This window comes from Pollicipes pollicipes, unplaced genomic scaffold, assembly GCF_011947565.3.
Source record: "Pollicipes pollicipes isolate AB1234 unplaced genomic scaffold, Ppol_2.1 Scaffold_6052;HRSCAF=7182_pilon_pilon_pilon, whole genome shotgun sequence".
Classification (NCBI taxonomy): Eukaryota; Metazoa; Arthropoda; class Thecostraca; order Pollicipedomorpha; family Pollicipedidae; genus Pollicipes; species Pollicipes pollicipes.
In genome coordinates this window covers 22,400,557-22,422,046 of record NW_023596805.1, presented here as the reverse complement: position 1 = coordinate 22,422,046, position 21,490 = coordinate 22,400,557, and the positions used below count along the sequence as shown (strand labels likewise).

At 55.7% G+C, this 21,490-nt stretch overlaps 1 protein-coding gene across 1 annotated transcript in view; it reads left to right on the top strand.

Moving 5' to 3' along the window:
• Nucleotides 1–18,079, top strand: part of LOC119104356 (sialin) — a 94,872-nt gene extending 76,793 nt beyond the window's left edge. The window contains exons 2-5 of the mRNA XM_037228050.1: nt 5,124–5,209; nt 14,189–15,106; nt 15,194–15,410; nt 17,137–18,079. Of these exons, the coding sequence (XP_037083945.1) occupies nt 5,124–5,209; nt 14,189–15,106; nt 15,194–15,410; nt 17,137–17,402 (1,487 nt within the window). The 3' untranslated portion in view covers nt 17,403–18,079. The remainder of the gene's footprint in view (nt 1–5,123; nt 5,210–14,188; nt 15,107–15,193; nt 15,411–17,136) is intronic.
• The last annotated feature ends 3,411 nt before the right edge of the window (nt 18,080–21,490 follow it).

Genomic DNA, 21,490 nt, shown 5'->3' with positions numbered 1-21,490 from the left:
TCGTCTCCTGATCCTCATTAGCAACAGGGGCGGTCCTGATCGCCTCCTGATCCTCATTCGCCCGCGACGGCGCCGAGAAGAATGGATGCCGGGGAACCCAATTCGCCGGCGCGCTAACGATAATGAGGGGCTGCATCCCAAATGATTGGCCCGGGCGCACAGGATCGCCGGCTGATTAGCCGCCGCCGCCGCGTCCGGGGATGTGGGGGGAGGGGAGGGAGGAGGGGGGATCACGAGCTGGGAGGGACTCTGGGCGGACCGCCACGAGCTCTGCCGGCCTGAGCATGGACGCCGGGCGTGTACGTCCCGGGAAATGTCGAACGGTCGCCCTGTTCCGGAAGGGTCCCCGGACCCGTTTCCCCGGACCCGTTTTAGGGGCCCCTCTATCTTGGAACGGTGCTGGGGAGGGCGGGAATAGCTCAGTTACGGGGCGTGCTCAGACTCAACGTGAGAAGCCCAGGCTCGTCTCACGGCCGAGGCCATACTTCCGGCCGGTGCTGTGACCGCTGCAGTCGCTTGGCTCCACAAAACAAGAGTGGCGAGACGACGCGCGCCGCGCGGTCTCAAAAGAACGGCTCTGGAGCACCTTGTCCCGGCACTGTCCCAGGGTCCCTGCCTCAGCGCCTTCCCCCGGCCCGCTGTCTTTCAGAGGGCTCCAGATCAGCTGGAGCTGTGTAACTGGCCGCAGAGCCCCTCTGTCGGGGACAGACAGGTCTGCGAGTCTCTCTGACCGGGACCTGTCTGCGAGTCTCTCTGACCGGGACCTGTCTGCGTGCCTCTCTGACTGGGACCTGTCTTGCGAATGTCTTCTGACTGGGACCTGTCTGCGAGCCTCTCTGACTGGGACCTGTCTGCGTGCCTCTCTGACCGGGACCTGTCTGCGAGTCTCTCTGACTGGGACCTGTCTGCGAGTCCCTCTGACTGGGACCTGTCTGCGAGTCTCTCTGACCGGGACCTGTCTGCGAGTCTCTCTGACCTGGACCTGTCTGCGAGTAACTCTGACTGGGACCTGTCTGCGAGTCTCTCTGACCGGGACCTCTCTGCGAGTCTCTCTGTCCAGGAACTGTCTGAGAGAGTATCGGACAAAAAGTCAAATGAAAAAATTCGAATGGAAAAAGTTTAACGAGAAAAAGTAGAACGGGAGATAGTCGACAAAGATAAAAATCGGCACGTGTTAAAGTTGAATCAGAAGGTTGGAACACAACACGTCGCCGGGGATTTCAGTCGGATAGAATCAAGTGAAAAAGGTCAAAAGATGAAAAGTTCAAAGGTACAATATCCGACACGAAGTCCTCGAAGAGTTCGTGGGTGTTTAAGATGGCGCACTGGTTATCATAAGCGCAGCTTTAAACGTGGAGCCATGACAATGTAATCGATAATTGGACTACAATGTCGTTCGTCTCTACCTTCTGGTATATATGAATTGAGCATAATTCAGCACAGGAACTATGAGACAATAATGTTGAATACCGAGGGGTAGTTTCTCATTCATTTCGGGTAGGAGCCCCAGCCCGCCCCCCCCCCCCCCCCCCCTACTTCCACTTCAATTGAGCTAGAGCTAGGGCTATTAACTACAAGCAAACCATTAACTAAGGACCCATGAAATCCTCTGATTCTAAATATGGCCTTTTTAGAACACGATGGGGCCTTTTAGCTCATCTTAACCTTAACGCTTGACAAACGAAATAGTTCGATGCCTCATTCCACAGTAAACATGTTTATTTTGTGGAAGAATAGATGCAACATTGACCTCGGAATAATCCGGCATAAACCAAGATAAATGGATAAATATGGTGTAAACATTGAAACCACATCAGTAGACCGTGGGCATGCAGAAGTGATCGGATCCTAGCCGATTGTACTCGGTTCCGTCCGGTTACATCCAGTACCATCTGGTTCGGTCTGGTGTCGCCTTGTTTGGTCAAGATGGCACCGCACGCACAACCAAGTACGATCGCATCGGTCCCGTCCAGTCCTGTCTGGTTCCATCGTGCCCCGTCTGATAGCATCATGTTCCGTCCAGCCCCATCTGATTTCGTCCTGTGTCGTCCGGTTCCGTCCGTTTTCGTCTGGTCCCGTCTGGCTCCGTCCGGTTCCTTTCGGCCACGTCCGGTGGCTTGTGTCCGGCCACGCGTGGGCCCGTCTGGTGCCCTTCGGTTGGAAATCATTTTAACCACCAGTGTTTTTGTCTTATTCCAGTTGACGTTTATCCTAGTCGGCGTTACATTTTGTTTTTGTTTTTGCTATACTCCACTTCGAATGTTACCCTTGTTGTTTTCTTGCCTTATTACTTTTCCTATTGGCTTTTATCCTCCTCGACTTTTCGTCGTTCGACTTCTTTCCAATTCGATTTGTGTTCTTATCGACTTTTATCTCCTTCATCTTGTTACACTTCGCCTTTCCATTTGATTTCATTCCAGCCGTCCTTTATTCCTTTCTACTTTTTGTCGTGCGACCTGTTTCGTTTGACTTTCTATCGTCTGATTTTTTTCCATTCCACTTTTCCATTCGACTTTTTGTGCGCGAACTGTCTGAGAGTTCCACGGCTCTAGGATTGTCTGAAGGGTTTCCCTGTCCTCAGGTTCTCACCACAAAATGCAAGGAAACAGAATGTGGGGCTGAGTGACGCATCAGCTTTGTACTTTTAACCAAGCTGGGCTTTATATTTCGTTGGATCTGTTCTGCGAAGCGCATTCCGGCTTGATGGCTAATGTCCGCAGAAGATTGGCTGTAGAAGAAAAGTTTTTTCTCGAACTGGCCGGCATGAAGCCATTATTCCTGCCTCTAGTTGTGAGATGAAAATGTAGTTTTTCGCACCAAGACTCCAGCTGATTTGTTACGATAGACGTGGGCTTCTAGCGGAAGGGGACGCGGGGCCGGCGTGGACGTAAGAGTTCAATGTAAGTCCGATGATAAATTACATGCGTCATATCACGTGCTTGCAGCACCGGCACGCGATTTTGGAAGTGAACGTTTGGTGTCCCGACAAATGCAGTTCGAATTTTCGTACGCCATCTAAGGCGTCACTTGCCACTGGAGGGACGAATCTTATCTCGAAGAAATGGTAAAAGTTCTCGCCTTCTCCGTCTTTCGATGGTGCGCGCTCCGGGTCTCCCAGACTCTCCGAAGGCTTCCCATCTGCCGCTCGTGTCGGCGCCACGTGCGCCGCCCAGGCCGCGGTCGGCGCCGGACCGCGGCCGGAGCGGTTCGGCTGCCGCCGCCGTGACCTTGACGGCCGGTGAAGGTCAGCAGGTGCAGAGCAGTGAATCCCGGGAGAGAGCGGAAGCGCTGTGACTCGCCGCCGCGGACGTGCGGGCACGATGGGAAGCGGACATTTCGAGGAAGCCTTCTTCGTTGGGGCTGGGCGGGGAGTATCACCGCACGGGAATGGGCAAACACATTGAAGCAGAAGGGGCGGAGACATTCTGCCGATGGACTTGCCAATGCCGATGCCGCCGATGAACATGCCGATGAACATGCCGAAGGATCAAACGGCTGGTCTCTCTACCCCGATGTCTAGATTCTTAGGGAGCCAAGTCGGTCGACGGAGGGCCTTTCTAGGCACGCCCTCACGATGACGTTGGCAAGTTTTGATCATCAACGCTGCCAGGTTATCCGCATTGCAGCAACACCACAACACAGCATCGGCTTTCTCGAAGAACGCTTGACCTACTATTTCTATACGCATCCCAAGATTTTCGCCGCGGCAATGACGTCAGAGGCAGGGGCCTCGGTGCCGCCTCCAGAACACTCCACTTCAATCACTCTTCGCTCGAAGCTGGAGCCGCTCCTGACGATGACCGCGATAGCATGGCCTTTGATCCAGATCCCCGACAGAAAACCGTTGACGTACTAAGTTATCAACGCCAACATCTGCTCATGAACGCATGAACCTGGGCAATATGCAGTGAACGTAGCATGGAATGTTATATCATAGCCACAGTCGCCTTTCTTTCCAAAAAGTCCTTACTGTTACGTTTTCAGATGTGCCTAATCATTATCAGCCAGCTGATACTTTTTTGGAGATCATAACTGCCCAGTCAAGACTGTGACGACCAAAAATTGACAGTTTGTTGGCTGCTGCACAGAATCCTCCCAACTCTGTCTCGTTTTGGTTAATAACACGCATAGCCGCCTCCGTGTGGAGCTGTTGCTCCTAGGCCCGCTCTTCTTTCTTGTAATTACTGGACCCAAGCGTTGTACTGCAGATGTCATTAGCTTTTGACGTCTCTGAACACTGTTGTCCATGTGGTCGTGCACTTTAAAATGTATGCTCCTTATGGACCAGGTGCGATCAAGATCGGGAATATCCTTCCAACCGGCGAGCCCCTCGACGAGCTTTTTGTGCCTGCCTATGTTCGTTCTTCTTTGAATAACCATTGCTGTTTTTGCCGGTCGATGACCTTGAGTGACGTTGGCTGCCCAATTCCTCAGCAGATACAACGAGCGCTGGTAGCGGTCGCGTGGTCCTAAACGGCCTTTGGTGGCCGTGGCTGCTTTTTTGCGGCGCTTATTTCGATCGGAGATGGCCAATTGGCGGCGGTCGGAACGTATGGCGTTTATGAAGCGCAACATCCGAAAACTTCATGCTCCGCGGTTCCAAATACCCACAACAAAAAAAGGTGTATTTATTATGACTAGAGCGAGTTAGAGCTGGTTGCAGAAGCAGCTCTACCCCCATAAATCCTGACAGTTGGAAATTTGCAGTTCTGGGTTTTATTTCCGGCCGCATCCTTCAGCATAAAGCATTGTCATCATTGAAATTAACAGCAACACGCACCTGGCCACTATTGGGTCCATGTGGGGCTCAAAGCTTTTTAAGAATATTGCAGAGTAAATGGCAATCAGCTTTTCAAGAATGTGAAGCACGACAATAAGATGAGCAGTGTCATCACGGTGAAGCTTTGCAAATAGAACACGTGAAGCATTAGCACACAAACAAATTGAAAACAAAAATAATTATCTGGTTTCGAAACTACATCAATATTTGAAATCGCCGAATCTTGTGCTTCCGGATGACCTGCGTGGTGTTAACTGTGCGCCCGACCACTTCCAACACGCCATGTCGAAGCTGATCCAAGCGGAGGCGGTGGGGTGACCAGGACTGCCGTCTTTGCCGGCAGATACCTCGAGCGCAGGCGGCAGTCGCTTCAGCCCGCCGGCTCGGCTGCTGGTACTCCTGCTGACGACGTTTGGCTTTGTCGTCCAGGTAACCGACCTTGGGAGCCGCGATGCTGACCGTGACCGGAGCCACCCCCCGTCCTGTCCCGGTGGCATGTGGGTGCGATACCCCCTCCCCCCCCCCCCCCCCCCGGTGTCCAGACGGAGTCCAGCTGTCCTCTCAGCCTGACCTTCAAATACATTTTGTCGTCAATCAACCCTCTTGTTTCTACCCCGCTCTCGGGACCCATCCTGCCCGAGACGACGTCCACGTCAGACAACGCGCACGTCAGACAAGCCTACATCAGGCGGCACGCACGTCAGGCAAGCCCACGCCAGGCAACACACCCGCCAAACAAGCCCAGATCAGGCAACACGCACGTCAGACGCATGCATCTAAAGGCAACGCGGGCGTCAGACAACCACACATCAGGCAACATGCGCGTCAGGCAAACGCACATCAGACAATACGCACGTCAGACATATGCTCGGGCAACGCGAACATCAGACAATAGCCGTGTCAGACAATGTCTTTAACCACGAAGTCAACGTCTGTGCCCTGCTTGAACCCCTGCTGTAAATGCAAGCTGCTTCATTGCCGCCCGTGGTGGTAGGCTGCCCAAAGCATCAGATCTCGCCTAAATACCACTTTTTGTGTTTTTATGTTCGAAACTCTTCCAGAGAATAGTGTCCTGGTCTTTCGACTAGTAGATCTCGTCCAAACGACAACTGTCTCTGTCTTGGGCGTGCAGACCTCGACCCAAATAACAGTGCTCTAATCCAGTGTGACCAGCTCGGCCCCGGTCTAAAAGAAAGCTTGAAAGTGGTTTTATTCCTTCTCAAAAATTTTGCATTACAATTCTCTGGGAGGAAGAACGAGAAATGTTATTGCCAAGTTGAATTTTAGAGAGTGGCTGAGCTACACTCGGTGCTAAGCGGTGCTTTAATCGTCTTTTTTCGGTGGTACTGTCTTTTTGTTGAATGAGAATGATGCTAATATGCCTTTGACAATAGCCCTCAGATCCGGCACCCTGCTTCTGAACCACGAATCATTTGGCTATACGACAGTGCTGAAATATATTACAAACGTGACGTCATTGGTTAAGCGGCTTCACGCTCATAGAGAACGCATGGTAAACAAGCCTTGGTTAGCGACCAACGTGTAGGCTTATGTCGTTATTATTGAGCATGTTTGTCCGAATAGTCCTCGCGTCCTTCCCTTCGCGCTGCAGTGCGCCCAGTTACGCAACATAAGCGCCGCGGTGTGCATTGTTTCGGCTCGCGTCGCATCGGTACCGAAGCGTGCCGTCCGGGCAGCCACGCGTGACCGGCCCCACCACACGGCCCCACCACACGGCCCTCATCACACGGCCCCGCCACACGGCCTCATCACACGGTCCACCACACGGCCTCACCACACGGCCCCACCACACGGCCAGATCACACGGCCCCATCACACGGCCCCACCACATGGCCTCATCACACGGTCCCACTACACGGCCCCACCACACGGCCCCACCACACGGCCCCACACACGGCCCCAGCACACGGCCTCACCATACGGCCCCACCACACGGCCCCACCAAACGGCCCCAACATGCGGCCACACCACACTGCCCCACCACACAGCCTCACCACACGGCCCACCACACGGCCTCATTACGCGGTCCCACCACACGGACCCACCACACGGCCCCACCACACGGCCTCATCACGCGGTCCCACCACACGGCCGCACCACACGGCCCCACCACACTGCCCCAACATGCGGCCCCACCACACGGCCCCACCACACGGCCTCATCACACGGCCCTACCACACACCCCACCACACGGCCCCAGCCACGGCCCCACCACACGGCCCCCCACACGGTCCCAACATGCGGCCCCACCACATGGCCCCACCACACAGCCTCACCACACGGCCCCACCACACGGCCTCACCATACGGCCCCCACACGGCCTCATCACGCGGCCCTACCACACGACCCCACCACACGGCCCCACCGCACCGCCTCACCACACGGCCCTACCACACGACCCCACCACACGGCCCCGCCACACGGCCCTACCACACGACCCCACCACACGGCCCCAGCACACGGCCACACCACACGGCTCCACTACAAAGCCCGTTCCTGTCCATCCGATTTCTGCGCGCGGGCCACCGACTCTGTTCGGATCAATGCATTCCAGTCACGTGACGGGCCGACCAGCGACGACTGGGCCCGGGCGGGCAGCGCGGCCCACGAATAAAGAACGCGAGGCGCGCCCGTGACGCACCTCGATCGGAGTATGGCCCGTGACGGCCCAGCGACACCGAGCGGGCAACATCGCTGTTCTGTCCGGCGGTGCGGCGTTAAGGCTGACAGCAGCGGGTGAGAGTCGGCTGCAGGGGCCGACGCCTGAGCCCGGCGGTGTGAGATCTCACACTGTGGCATGGCATCTGACACTACGGCTTTGGGTCAGACAATGTGGTATGGGATCTGACCGCATGGTATGATATCTGACACCATGTTATGGGGCCTGGCCCATGGTATGGGATCAGACACCACAATATGGGATCAGACACCATATCATGTGGTCTGATCCCATGGCATGGGGCCTGGTTCCGTAGTATGGAGTCCGGTCCTATGGTGTGGGGCCAGACACCACGGCACAACCGGCATCCCGGCAAGAATGTCCGCGTTTGCAGACGCACGAGTGTGGAGGCACCGTTGGTAGCCGGGGCCAGTCACACGCCAATAGCGTGCAAAACTTCCCGGACGGCCAATCATGTGCACCATTCCTCAGGCTATCCACGTGGGAGGTTACACTCCGCGGCGATACATGTCGGGTGCCTCCCGATTCGCAGTCAGGCTTGGTCACTAGCTCCGGACTGGCTGGCTGGCTGGCTGGCTGGCTGGCTGGCTGGCCGCCTGCCTGGCTGGCTGTGTGTGGAGCTCTGACGTAGATCTTTGGTTTCGGGTCCCAGACCCAGGCTTCTGATCCCCTCAGGTCTCGCACCCAGGTCTCTGATCACCTTCGGGTTCCGGACCGAGGCCTCTGATTGCGTCGGGTCCCGGACCCACGCTTCTGATCTCCTCGGGTCCCGGACCCAAGCCTCTGGGCCCCTCGTGTCCCGGCAGTCTCCTGCCTCCGGCCCGGCATTGCCGCGCGCCTGTCTGGCTGGCCGTTTGCGGAGCCCTGACCCAGATATTTGATCCCCCGGGTCCCTGACCCAGACCTCTGACCCCCCTCGGGTTCCGGTAATTCCCTTCCTCCGGCCCGGCCCCGCGCTAGGTCTAGGTGACCGGCCTCTATTCCGTCGACGCAAGTCGCAAGTTCTAATATTAAACGGGTCGCCCGCGGCCCCGGCGGCGTTGCCAGAAAGACGACAGCTGTGTGTAGTACTGGGTCGGACTGTCAGCCGGCACCGCCGCCGCCGCCACCGCCGCCGCCGTCGCCGCCGCCACCGTCACGTGCAGCTCTGCCGTGGGGGGGACCGCCCTGCGAGCGAGAACGCGTCGCGCCTAAATGCTCGTCGTTAGCTGCAGTAAGAGCCGCAAGCAAGGAGAAACCGAAACGCGGAGACTTGCCTAGTGGTGCGGCCGATAGCTCGAGCGCACCCAAGTCTGGATGAATGGGTTACACAGGCGCCCGTGGTACATTGGTGTAAGCACTACCGGGCCGCAGCTGAAGCCTTGGCTAGTCTGTCGGAACATACTTCGCGGCCAAGAAATACCATATATATATATATATATATATATATATATATATATATATATATATATATATATATATATGTATATATATATATATATACATCGGCAGCATCAGAGCATTCCACGACAGATTTCAGTTTCGCAGTATTTTAAATCTTATTTTTATAGTGTTTCAAGAGGTTTTCATTCATAATGCATTTGTAATGGGACATGGCCGAAGTAGGGGCTTTTTGACTTGATGGCTTCTACTGTGGGCTTGTGAAGTGTTTTTTTTATGACTAGCGGCCACTTCAGGGCTTAGTTTGGCTGGCAAGCAAATGTTTAGGCTGTTTTGTCAGGCAACAGAGTAACGCTAGTCGTGTTGATGCCCCAACCTCGGAGAGAGGCCTTCTCTCCCGCCTCTTCTACCCCGTCTCCCGTCTGAAAGGCCCCGTAAAGCCCCGTATCTGTCGGGCCCGGCTCGCTGCGGATGACTGGTTCAAAATCACCGCGGACAAGATGGAGGAGAGTGCCACAGTCTGACAGAGAGCGGTGGACGGTCGGGATGGCCGCGGTGCGGCCACGCTTCGCGAGCCCCCAGGCAGTCCGCCGGCGCCCGCGTGGCCCAGTTGGCAGAGCGGAGGGCACGGAGGGTGTGCCAGCCGCCCCTGTCACGGGCACAACCTGACGTCACGGGTGGGCGGGGCGAGACCGGATGTCGCCGCCGCGGCACTGCTGGCGCAGCGTCAAGAACTTAACATATGTCCTCCGGATGGATACTGATCGAACTGTTCAGACGGTAGGTGGCTTGACGTATTGTGGCGCGATCCCATAAATGTTTGGTCCCTTCGGCGCCGATATTTACGTTTAGTTGTGACAGCTGTTCGACGTGAACGTGCAGTTTTTTTTGCAACAATGACCGCTTGGAATGCGGCGACAGCACTCAAACCTCGGGTTGACGCGAATGGCGTGTGCCCAGGCATTGAAGTGCTCCGAGCACCCGTGGTATCCATGCACCTGAGATCAATGTAGCCACGGCGATGCCTCTGAGAGTGATGTTTTTTTATCCGTGATGGACGAGAGCGACGGTGCAGCAAACGCGAAGGAAAGTGTAATGGGATGAACGGGTCAGCTCCCGGCTCTTTCTGACGACGCCGACGGCCGGGAAATGGTGGAAAGGGTTGCGGCCGGCGATAACTCTGCTCCAGCCTCTGATTGTATCGCCAGACGTCATGGAACTCTTCAACTTTTAGCTCGAGATGGCAACATTCGTGGAAGTTGTTGCGTTGTATTGCTCCGGCCACAACCGCTTCTTCGCCTTTGTTATCAGCGACGTTGTGATTCGTATGACCTTTATCTCGCGAAGAGCGTCATGCGATCTAAACCAGCCAATGGCGGCCGAAACGCAAGATCGCGTTGGTCAGGATTGATTAATGAATGATAAGCTCTGATACTTACAAACTATGCAAAATTAAATTTCGAGATGACATCGCTTCACGGAGAAGCCACGTTGACCTGTAGGTCCCATTGGTCACGTCACGTTGACATTCTATGTCCACGTCTGACGATAGCGTGACGACCATATAACGTACATGAGGACGCATCCTCGGCTTTGACGAGAGCCACCCGGCGGCAGAGGCTCAAACGGCTGCCCGCGGTCAGGAAGACAGCAGACGTTGTCTGGGTCGGCGGACGTCCGTATGCCCCATCGACTGACTCTATGACCCCTCTCGTGACCTCCGTGCTATATTGCGGTGCCGGACACGCCTATCCCAACCTACTGACAGCAGCCTTTGCCACCCGTGGCATACTACGTACAGGTTGCGGATTACGTGAACCTGCCATAGCCAGCTGCTGCACTGCCTGGAGTGATCGATGCGAACTCTCAGCCTGTTTCAGTCGTACCAGTAGCGTCAGACCTATTAAAGTGTGTCAGTAACTAATGCCCATGGGAGACGAGTCGGTGACCGCTGACATATGACAGCTGTGTCAGTAACCGCTGACTTCTGACACCGGTGTCAGCAACCACTGACTTGTGACAACGGTGTCAGTAACCATTGACTTGGGGCACCGGTGTCAGTAACCGCTGACTTGTAACATCGGTGTCAGTAACCGCTGACTTGTGACAGCGGTGTTAGTAACCGCTGACTTGTGACACCGGTGTCAGTAGCCGCTGACCTGCGACAGCGGTGTCAGTAACCGCTGACTTGTGACATTTGTGTCAGCGACCACCGACATGTGGCAGCCGTGCCAGTAACCGCTGAATTATGGCAATGGCGTCACTGGCTGCTGACGTATCACAACGGTGCCAGTGGCGCTACGACCCTGAATGGCATCCAACATTCTTTGTGCACCGGCGACGTCCTTCATCACGCCCGCAGGGCAAACGTGACAGAGTTCGTAGGTCTACGTGCCCTGAGAACGGCATCGGTCGCTTGTGCCGACCGTCGATCACCACCGGCCAGGCAGCCGGTCGGTTCGTGCGATAATGCAACTCCGTGAGCTTCCCCGTAACTCCCGCAATACCGTCGCTCTGTTGTGGGCGAGTAGGACTCCTCCATCAACGCTGACGCCGTGGTCTGGACTGTGACCTTCGCGCCAGTGTTTCTTGATTGTGTGCCAGAAAGTGGTCGAGCTTTACCAGTGGCCTCTACTATAGTGACGGCACATAGTGGGCTGGACAGGAGTAGTCTCCCTCGAAGACCTTCACAATAACCTCGCCGTACCATTGTATGGAAACAACGCACGCCACTGTCCGCCCCTCCCCATCGGTCCAGGATGGAGGGGTCTCATTACGGGCGGCGGCACGCTCGGCGTTCCGCCCCTTGTCGCCGGCAACAGACGCCGACGTGCCCTCGGGGACCGACCGTGCGGTGGCTGAGTGACACCGTGTGCCTCGTCATGCGTCACGTGACCAGGATCGATGACCTGGGAGCAGAGGGCCAGGGGCGCCTCGCTCCACCGGCACGGTCGCGTTATCAAACTTAAAACAGCGGCATGGTACGAGGACGCCCCAAGGTCATAACCGGTGGTGCGCCACTTTCGTGCTGCGGTCAATACCTGGTCGTGTTATTGAGCCTATTGATATATAAAGAACATTTTTATTCCCCGTGTCCCAGAGCACCACTTTGATTGCTAACATGTTTTAAAAGTACTACACTTTGCAGGGCATAATTATAGACTGCAACCATGCCAAAAGACAGACTACGAAAGGATTTGGGCGACCATGGTGGAATTCAAAAGATGCATTTTAATCTGATCTTGTAAACTGCGTGAAAACTTCAAAGTCGCTCACAATTTTTTTTTTGTTCACCTCGTCCCTTCATGGTTACCTTACACCAGCTTTCCGTTTGGCTAATTAGGCTAGACCGAAAAAGCTGCTTATTGTCAAAACACCAAGCCTCTTCCCACCCTCAAACTTCGCTGCAACTGCTGAATTGATTTTGGTTTCTGCTGTTTGACGGGCCTAACCGCCTATAAAGCATAACACAAACAAACCAAAACGCCTGTTGTCGCATGAAGACTGCACCACTCTGCTCTCTGTGTCGGTGCAAACGATAGGTTACGGTCGGTCATCCGCTGCCGAGCTACAGAAACGAAACCGCTAAATCTCCGACAGCGAAAGGTACTTACAGCCGCCTGGCTTCTTGGCCGAATAAACCGGTTGTAAACGGTCGAAGCGCTGCGCCCGTTCTGCTCAGTATGCTGCTCACGTGCTGTTCCTGTTTAGCGAAGGCGAAACGGCTGGGGCAATGTTGTCGGCTGTGAATGAAATGGTCATGAACGTCCGTCGGTGCCAAAGCCTTTCTCTCACCGATGGAACGGACCCTGCAGAGGTCAAGGAGGTCAAGGGGTGCCAGTGATCATGGTCTAGAACACGCGCCGATAACGTACTGCATAACAAATGCCTGTATCCTGCTCATCAATACCGCATGTTACCTGTTTCATAGACCTGCCTCTGACCTTGGATAGGATGATGACAGCCGCAATGTTGCAAAGCACCCACATAGCGTTTAGCCCAGGTCCACCTGGTCCGAAGCCAGCATCGCAAACGCTTGATCGGGAATCATGTCCTGTTTCAGCGATCCGTGACTGGCACGTCAGAGGCAGCCAACATGGCACCATTCTGTTGAGTGACGGTTCTCGATGAAGACTTTTCTCCCTGGTGATGTTTCTGCCCCCCGCCCCCCCCCCCCCCTCCCCCGGACCTTGCATGAACGGTGTCCGTTTATATCAGCTGATGATCTGGTGGACCGCTGCGTCCTCGGAATCATAATATTGCGCTGCATTGCTTCGGTGGAATCGTACCTTCGCTTTTCTTACCACCAAGGCTGGCAGGCAAACTCAGGGAACCGTCACTTTGCTGCCGCTTCCTGAAACCGTGAATATAGCATTATCATTGCCCGTTCTAACACCGACTGAATTGAGTGTTGATCAAACGCGGAGTAGTTCATGTGCGCTGCGCTCAGCTGCGGGTGAACTAGCTTGGCTGCATCGATTATCTTATTTGGCCACGGGCTTGGACGACTGATTGTTGTGTGTTGTTTCCCGAAAAATGGGTCAAATTCTCCAGCCTTTCGTTTCCATCTGTCGCGCTAGGTGTGATACCGTGGCGAAGCTTCTGCCGCGACACTGCAAACTTGTCAGCCCTGCCTTCGTTTGCTCCCGGCTCCTCCGACCTCCGCCCAGCTCCGTTGACCTCTGTCCGTCCGATGAAGAGTCCGTATGTGAGGTCTAGCCAACAAGTCCACATGGCTTGCGTACAATTTCGGTTTAGCATTCTGTATTCCAAACCAAAGATGGCTATGTTTTAAAGCAGATATCTTGAACATCGTGTTCTACAGATAAGACGATTGCGCTTCCTCTGACCTACGCATGTGCGTGTCTGCTCCCCCTGTAAGGCTGCACCCCGACTGATGTGTATGCGTGTCTGCTCTCCCGGTGAGGCTGTGCTCCGACTGATGTGTATGCGTGTCTGCTCCCCCTGTGAGGCTGCTCCCCGATTGATGTGTATGCGTGTCTGTTCTCCCGCTGAGGCTATACTCCGACTGATGAGTATGCATGTCTGCTCCCCCGGTGAGGCTATACTCCGACTGATGTGTATACGTGTCTGCTCCCCCGGTGAGGCTATACTCCGACTGATGTGTATGCGTGTCTGCTCCACCTATGAGGCTGCACCCCGACTGATGTGTATGCGTGTCTGCTCCCCCGGTGAGGCTGTGCTCCGACTGATGTATATGCGTATCTGTTTCCCCGGTGAGGCTGTACTCCGACTGATGTCTATGCGTGTCTGCTCCCCCGGTGAGGCTGTGCTCCGACTGATGTGTATGCGTGTCTGCCCGGTAGATGAGCCTGCGCGTCACCATGTCGGTGGGCGTGGTCGCCATGGTCAACCACACGGCCATCCCGCACGTACAGACATCGCACGTGGCCATCTGCCAGAACTCGAGCGTGGCGCCGCCGGCGGCAACGGCGGCTAACGCCAGCCTGGAGAAGACGACGCCGGCCGGCTCTGGACGGCCAGAGGACGGAGAGTACCTATGGGACGAGTTCACCCAGGGCCTGATCCTCTCGTCGTTCTACTGGGGCTACACGGTGACGCAGGTGCCGGGCGGCTACTTCACCGAGCGTTACGGCACCAAGATCGTGCTGGGCGTGTCACAGGGCAGTAACGCGGCGCTGAGCCTGCTCATCCCGTCGGCGGCGGCGCTCGGTGCGCCCTGGGTCATGGTGGTGCGCGTGCTGCAGGGCCTGGCGTGCGGCGTCATCTACCCCTGCCTCTACCCCACGCTAGGCCGCTGGTTCCCGATCAACGAGCGGCAGATGGCGCTGGGCTGCATCAACGGCTTCACGGCGTTCGGCATCGTCACGACGTCGGCATGCTCGGGCCTGGTGGCGTCCAGCTACGGCTGGCGCGCCATCTTCTACATCACGGGCGGCGTGGGCCTGTTCTGGCTGGCGTGCTGGGTGCTGCTGATGCACGATACGCCGGCCGACCACCCGCGCATCAGCGAGCGCGAGCGTCGCCTGATCGCCGCCGGCAACGCCACCAAGCGGCGCACGGAGCGGCGGCCGCCCTACCTGCAGATGCTGCTCTCGCCGCCCGTCTGGGCCATCGTCATCACCGAGTGCGCCAACAGCTGGGCGCTCACGTACCTGCTCACCTCGCTGCCCACCTACATGAAGCACATCCTCGGCTTCAACATCCGCGCCAACGGCCTGCTGAGCGGGCTGCCGCTGCTGGGGCGCGGCCTGGCGTTCTGCGGCGCCGGTCTGCTGGCCGACATGGCGCTGCGTCGCCGCTGGGTCACCACGGCCACCATCCGCCGCCTGGCCGCCACGCTCGTCAACGGCGGCTGCGGCCTCCTCCTGCTGCTGGTCACCTTCGTCGGCTGCCAGCCGGCCGTCGCCACCTTCTTCTTCTTCATGGCCGGCTTCTTCAACGGCTTCATCGGCACCGGCCACCTGGTTAACAGCCTCGACATTGCGCCGAACTATTCCGGCAGCCTGTACGGCATCGCCAACTTCCTAGCGAACGCCATGGCCATCCTCAACCCCATCGTGACCGGTAGGTGGCGCACGATTGTTGATCCCGCCGGAGAGAGGGGAGGGGGGAGGCGGCACAGTCGCTGGACATGGAACATTGTTATTGTGGGGTACCCACGGCATGCCGTCCCGAAAGCTCATGACATTGTCCTCAGAATCTTAACGATGTAGAGTTTATGTGTTGAATTGCGCACATGATAACAATCGGGCCGTGATTTAGCTGCGGATCCATGATGCTATAGGAATCAATGTTGGCATGAGCAAGTAAAAGATCGTGTTCATTCTGGCGTCTGCTCACCCAGCATGCAGAAGCCGTTTGTGCAGCAGCCAGCCCGAACTCCGAGATATGTAGAAAACGCGAGGTGCATAGTTAAGGTTAAAGAGGTCTTTTTTGTTGCACTTATTTGGCAATTAATCTTGGCTGCACAGTGCCAGCTTGCGTCAGGGCAATTCATGCGCCACCATAAGGCTGAACTGCACTCGTGTAAGGACCAATTTCTCTGAGAACAGTGATCATGTAGTAAATCGTGCAAATCTCTTAGTTCGTATAGATAAGACAGTAGTGACAGCCCCATTCCCCGGAGAAAAACAAGGAGAATGGAGGTAGAGCTGCGCATCATAACACATCTCTCTCCATATTCCTGTTTTTTTTCCGAGGAATGCGGCTATTACTATTGCATCATCTATGTGAATAATGCTCCTCGCAAATGCACGTAACAACATACGTATGTCCTAGTTCAGCCTTACCCGTATCATCCTAGAATGACTGCGATGCTGCACCTTGCCACCCAGCCGGATCGACGGCGGTGTATAACAGAGCATAGCGGTCCTAGCTATCCGAACAGCCTCGGTAAACAGTTTATGCAGGTGATTTGCTAAGGTCTGGCACCTCGGAAAGCGGCGCATTGCAAGGAATGAAATTAATGAAAATGTTTTTTTTTCTGCTCGAGATGTAGAATGTGATCTTCTGACTCATTTGATATAATTATTTTAGCCAGGTGTTTTTTGGTATACGCCGCAATGATTCCACGAAGCTTTGGCGCCACGGGCTGTTGGGCGGGGGGGGGGGGTCATTTGTCACAAAGCTGACACTTCAATAGCAACAACTTGTTATCCATAACGTTGCGGCTAGGGACAAAGCGCAGAAAGGCGGTAATATTCGGGTGCTCTGGATATGTATTGGTTGAAAAGGTGTGGGCTGGAATCCACATTTCCTTCTTGTTTGATAAAAAAATTGCTGAATTTTGGGTCAAAACTATTACCGTCAATGATTTTAGAATATCTGTGACGCCATGCCGTTTGCCGCTCTCGCCTGCCTACCTTACCTACGCACCTGACCTTTGCATTTTACCCGTGCACATTACCTATGCACCCTAGCTTTGTGCTTGGTCTAAACATCTAGACCCTACCTTTGCACCTTATATGTGTACTTAACCTATGCATCTTACTGATGCACCCAACCCGTGCACCTTACCTGCCCACCCTACCTGCGCATCTTACCTGTGCACCTGACGTAGGCACATTATTTATGCGCCTACCTGTACATCTAACCTATGCTCTTTATCTGCGCACCCTACCTGCGCATCTTAACTGTGCACTTTACTTGAACACCCTACCTATGCATCTTACCTATGCACCTTACCTGTGCACACGCCGTCCCATTAGCCTGAGCCTGACGTTTCGAGCGCGACCATCATTATATCACGCTGTGCCTGCCGCTGACGCCCTCTGCGCGTGCGTGCCGACAGGCGCCATCATCCGCGGCCAGCAGACCATGGAGCGGTGGAGCATCGTCTTCTACCTGGGCTGCGGCATCTTCTTCACCGCCCTGGTGCTGTACCAGCTGATGATGTCGGTGGAGCGACAGACGTGGGACAAGCAGGAGGACATCTGCGACGGTAACGACTACCGCGTCAAGAGCGGCGTAACCAACGCGGTGGACGTCTCCCTGGAGGAGCAGCGCTTCGACGATGGCCGTGGCCAAGAGTCCAACGGCTTCAGCCAGCCCCGATAGCCCAGCGGAGAGTCACCGGCGGCGGGGAGTGCCAGCGCGCCGCGTCACCGGCGACGGGGGGCACCAGCGCGCCGCGTCACCGGCGGCGGAGAGCGCCAGGGCGCCGCGTTACCGGCGGCGGGGAGCGCCAAGGTGCCGCGTCACCGGTGGCGGGGAGCGCCAGGGCGCTGTGTCACCGGCGGCAGGGATCACCAGGGCGCCGCGTCACCAGTGGCCGGGGCGCCCACCAGATGGTACCACCACCACCGACGGCGCGGCTGGTGGCCCCTGGTCGCTGGACGAGCCGCGAGACACCGCCGCGGGCGGGGCTGGCTGAGCCAGGGTGCGCTGCGATCGCCGACCGCCGCCGCTACACCACAGAGGGAACATGTGCGGATGTGCTCCGGTGTTTCGGTGAACGTTTGTGGACTCTGAGTGATACCGCTGCCCGTCGCTGCTGAGCGCTTGCTGGAGAACAAGTCCACGTGTAGAACATTTGAGGACCCCTGACCAATCTGCTCGAAGCATGGCTGGTTTGTAGGCCACTGTATCGCGTGCGACGTGAGGTCGCCGCGCGGTGGGGATGTCAGATAAATGACGTCACGCGACTCGTGACGTCTCTTCGGGCGTCGGTCCGGTTACGTCACATAGTGTGATCGGGTTCGCGTACGAGAGCCGTCTGCCACCTCCCCCCCCCCCCCCCCCCCCCCAACCCCCATCCATTCAGGCAAGCGGTGCAGTACACTGTTTCTACATTTGGGTTTTCCGAAAATTGTAATGGGTTCCCCCTTCCCCTGTCCCCATTTGGTGCATGCATGTATCGGCTCCTTCGAGTGGCTGGTCACGAACAGTGTTTCGTGTGCGGCCTGCCTCTGTTTTTTTATGCGTTTTTTTGCGGCCTTGTCCTGCAATCACACTGACTGGCGTACTACGACGGAGGCGTGTAGGCGACTCCGTGAAAACTAACCTGCAACACACATGGTTTTTCAATCTCATCGTGATAGCTTTTTTACGAATCAAATGGTTTCCTTGGGTTCCCATTGCTCATACATGACGGCATCAAAATTATAAGTACTATTGACCCATCGGATGCCGCGCTTTCGCCATGATCCAGTTGTGAGGGGCTGCATTGTACACCCGTGCTGCGGGCCATCGTCTGACTTCCAAATGTCTGGGGTTCGAGTCTTTGATGAGACTCAGATTTTCAGTGCCTGTCAGATTAACAATATCTGCAGTGCTGCTGCACAATGTGATCCTTCACAGTCACAGAGTATGGGGGACGGCGGCACACGATGTATGAGACCCCCTCCTGTAAATCTAAACTGCCATAATATTGACCTGTTCGCGGCCCATGATCTTGGGTCATGCGTGCTAGGATGACGTATGTCGTATTTTTATGTTACGAACCTCACTTTTGATGGGGTTCTCGTTCGGACTCTGTCCAGCCTCTGTCGTCCCCCGGCCAGGTGCCGGTCCGGGCTCGGTGGGTTCCGCTCCGACCTGCGAAAACCTGGCCGACCTCAGTGCGCGCTGTGGATGGCTGATCCGTCCTCGCCCTATGAGCAGACCCGGTCTGTGAGTGCGCACTGGCTCGATGTGTGCTCGGGCCGGAGTGAACCCGTGTGATTTGGTCGAGAGGTCATCCGCGCTCCCCCGCTTCACTTCATTGGGCTAAGGTCGTATGTAACGCGTGCAACGGCTGTTGAGATGACTCCGTCCCTGATCCAAGTAGGCTAGTGGCCGTATTCTTGATGGGAATGAGTTTTTTCAGCTCCTTAAATGGCGGATTTATTCTTGGAGTTTAAGCCTGATTTTGATACGATGTAACCCGCTGTTTGTCGCTCAGTTGGTAGAGGGCGGAGGCAGGACACTGGCTAACGTGTGGCAGGCATGTCACACCACGTCTCAAAGCGCAAGTTTTTGGGCGCCATATGACTAACGTAGTCGGTACGCCCCAAAGCCCGAATCGTCATCATCGAAGCGCAAGTTTGTGCCTCGTCACTGATGGGGCCAGTTGGCAAATTGCCAAGAAAGTCAGGCTGGAACAGGGGCAGCCGTGTCGGGGCGTCGTGTGGCACGGCAATATTTTCCGGTAAAAATTTGCAGTTCAACTGCGATTACTTTAACGAAGAGATGGCCTCCAATTTTATACAGAAACCAGTGCCTAGCAAACAAATCGATCCGGAATTAAACCCTGCAAAATATTCGGTCCAATTAAAAATGAACTGACAATCGTTCGCCAAGTCAGTACCGAAATAATTTCCGTTTGGCTGTGTGCTCTCGGCTGTCATCCCTTCGCACAGAACCATCATAAACCCGCACTGTTGGTCCCCACTGTCCCCAACCACGTGTCTCTGTGCCCTCCTACACGATTTAAGCTGCCAAACCTCATCGTGCCCTCGAAACGGAATTTGAAGTGACAGACCTTCACTTTTTTGTTGTCTTTCTCCGTTTGATATTTCACCAGATCTTTCTGCGTTCGCATTGCATTTTATGTTGAACATGTTGGCGATGCTGACATTCATCCTGCAGTCAAAACCAAATGGAGGATGTTCGGCCTAAAACTGTGTAGTTCTTGAGTCTGAGTCTCGGATAACAGTTTGTGCAGCATCTGTCGGAACTAATGTGCTGAGAATTTAGAAACGGATCATGCGATGTGTCCTCTAGGCGTCATGCAAGCTACCAGCTGCGAGTGTGGCTGGCTGGCTGACTTTATTGGGCAGTCGTGGCCGGCTGCCTGACTGTGTGACTGGCGCGACTGTAGTGGCTGCCTGGCCATGGCTGAACAGTTGTGTCTGACTGACTGTGTGGCCGACTGGCTGGCCATGGCTGGGCAGTTATAGCCGGCCGACTGAGTGACTGGCACGACTGTGGCTGGCTGGCTGGTCATGGCTGGGCAGTTGTGATCGGCTGGCTGTGTGACTGGCGCGACTGTGGCTGGCTGGCTGGCTAGCTGGCCATGGCTAGGCAGTTGTTACCGGCTGACTGTGTGCTGCGGCAGCTGCGACTGGCTGGCTGTGCGCTGCGGCAGCTGTGGCTGGCTGGCTGGCCATGGTTGGGCATTTGTGACCGGCTGGCCATGTCTGGCAGTTGTGACCGGCTGGCTGTGTGCTGCGGCAGCTGCGGCTGGCTGGCCGTGTGCTGCAGCAGCTGTGGCTGGCTGACCGGCCATGGTTGGGCAGTTGTGACCGGCTGACTGTGTGCTACGGCAGCTGCGGTTGGCTGGCTGGCCATGACTGGGCAGTTGTGACTGGCTGGCCACGGCTGGGCAGTTGTAGCCGGCTGGCTATGTGCTGCAACAGCTGCGGCTGGCCAGCTGGCCGTCAGCAACGTGATCGCTGACATGACGTCCGGGCCGCTTATCAAAGGTCCCTATTATCTTCGCTCTTCGATTCTACGTAGCGCCCCGAGCGTCGATCGCCGGCGCTTTTTTACCCCTGCACAGTCCGTAGACGTGATATTGACACGAGTGATGGCGTCTCTGGCCTTACCGAGGCATTGTTCACTCCTAGCAGGGCTAGCGGCAGTTCCAGGTCAGGACTAGTGCTGGCATATTGCGCTGCCATGAGGCGACGATCAATGCCGGATCTATGTCACTGCATCTAGCACCTTTAAGGTGCTGTCTGTTCTCTGCGAACGTCTTTCCAGTTATTCTACACATCACGTAGCTCTACTTCATGGCTGAAGGATGGAAGCAGTGCTGAACGGGGTGATGAAATGACAACACTGCGTTTTGCTGGTTTGAAAAATTCGAAAAGCAAAAACCAAATGCGAAAAGATACACATGAACGTTTTCTTTCAAAACGTCGCTTGGGATGAGATGAACTGATTCGCTTTCTGAACCATTACCCGCTCGGCGTGGCTGAGGCCTGCGCCGCCGATTATTCACCATCTATCGCCATGTGTCGGGGATATTCATCGCAGGCCGCCCGCCCTGAATGGCTCTCGCCGGTCGGCCCGCCCCGCCGACCACGCAGAAGGTGCTGGGGGACGGTGGGTCCGCGCGCGGGGATGGTTGGAACCGAAATAAGTCGGTCGGTCACGAGCTATTCAGTGCCAAAACGTAACCGCCGCGTCAGTGGAGTGACGCTGCGGATCAACTGTTGGTT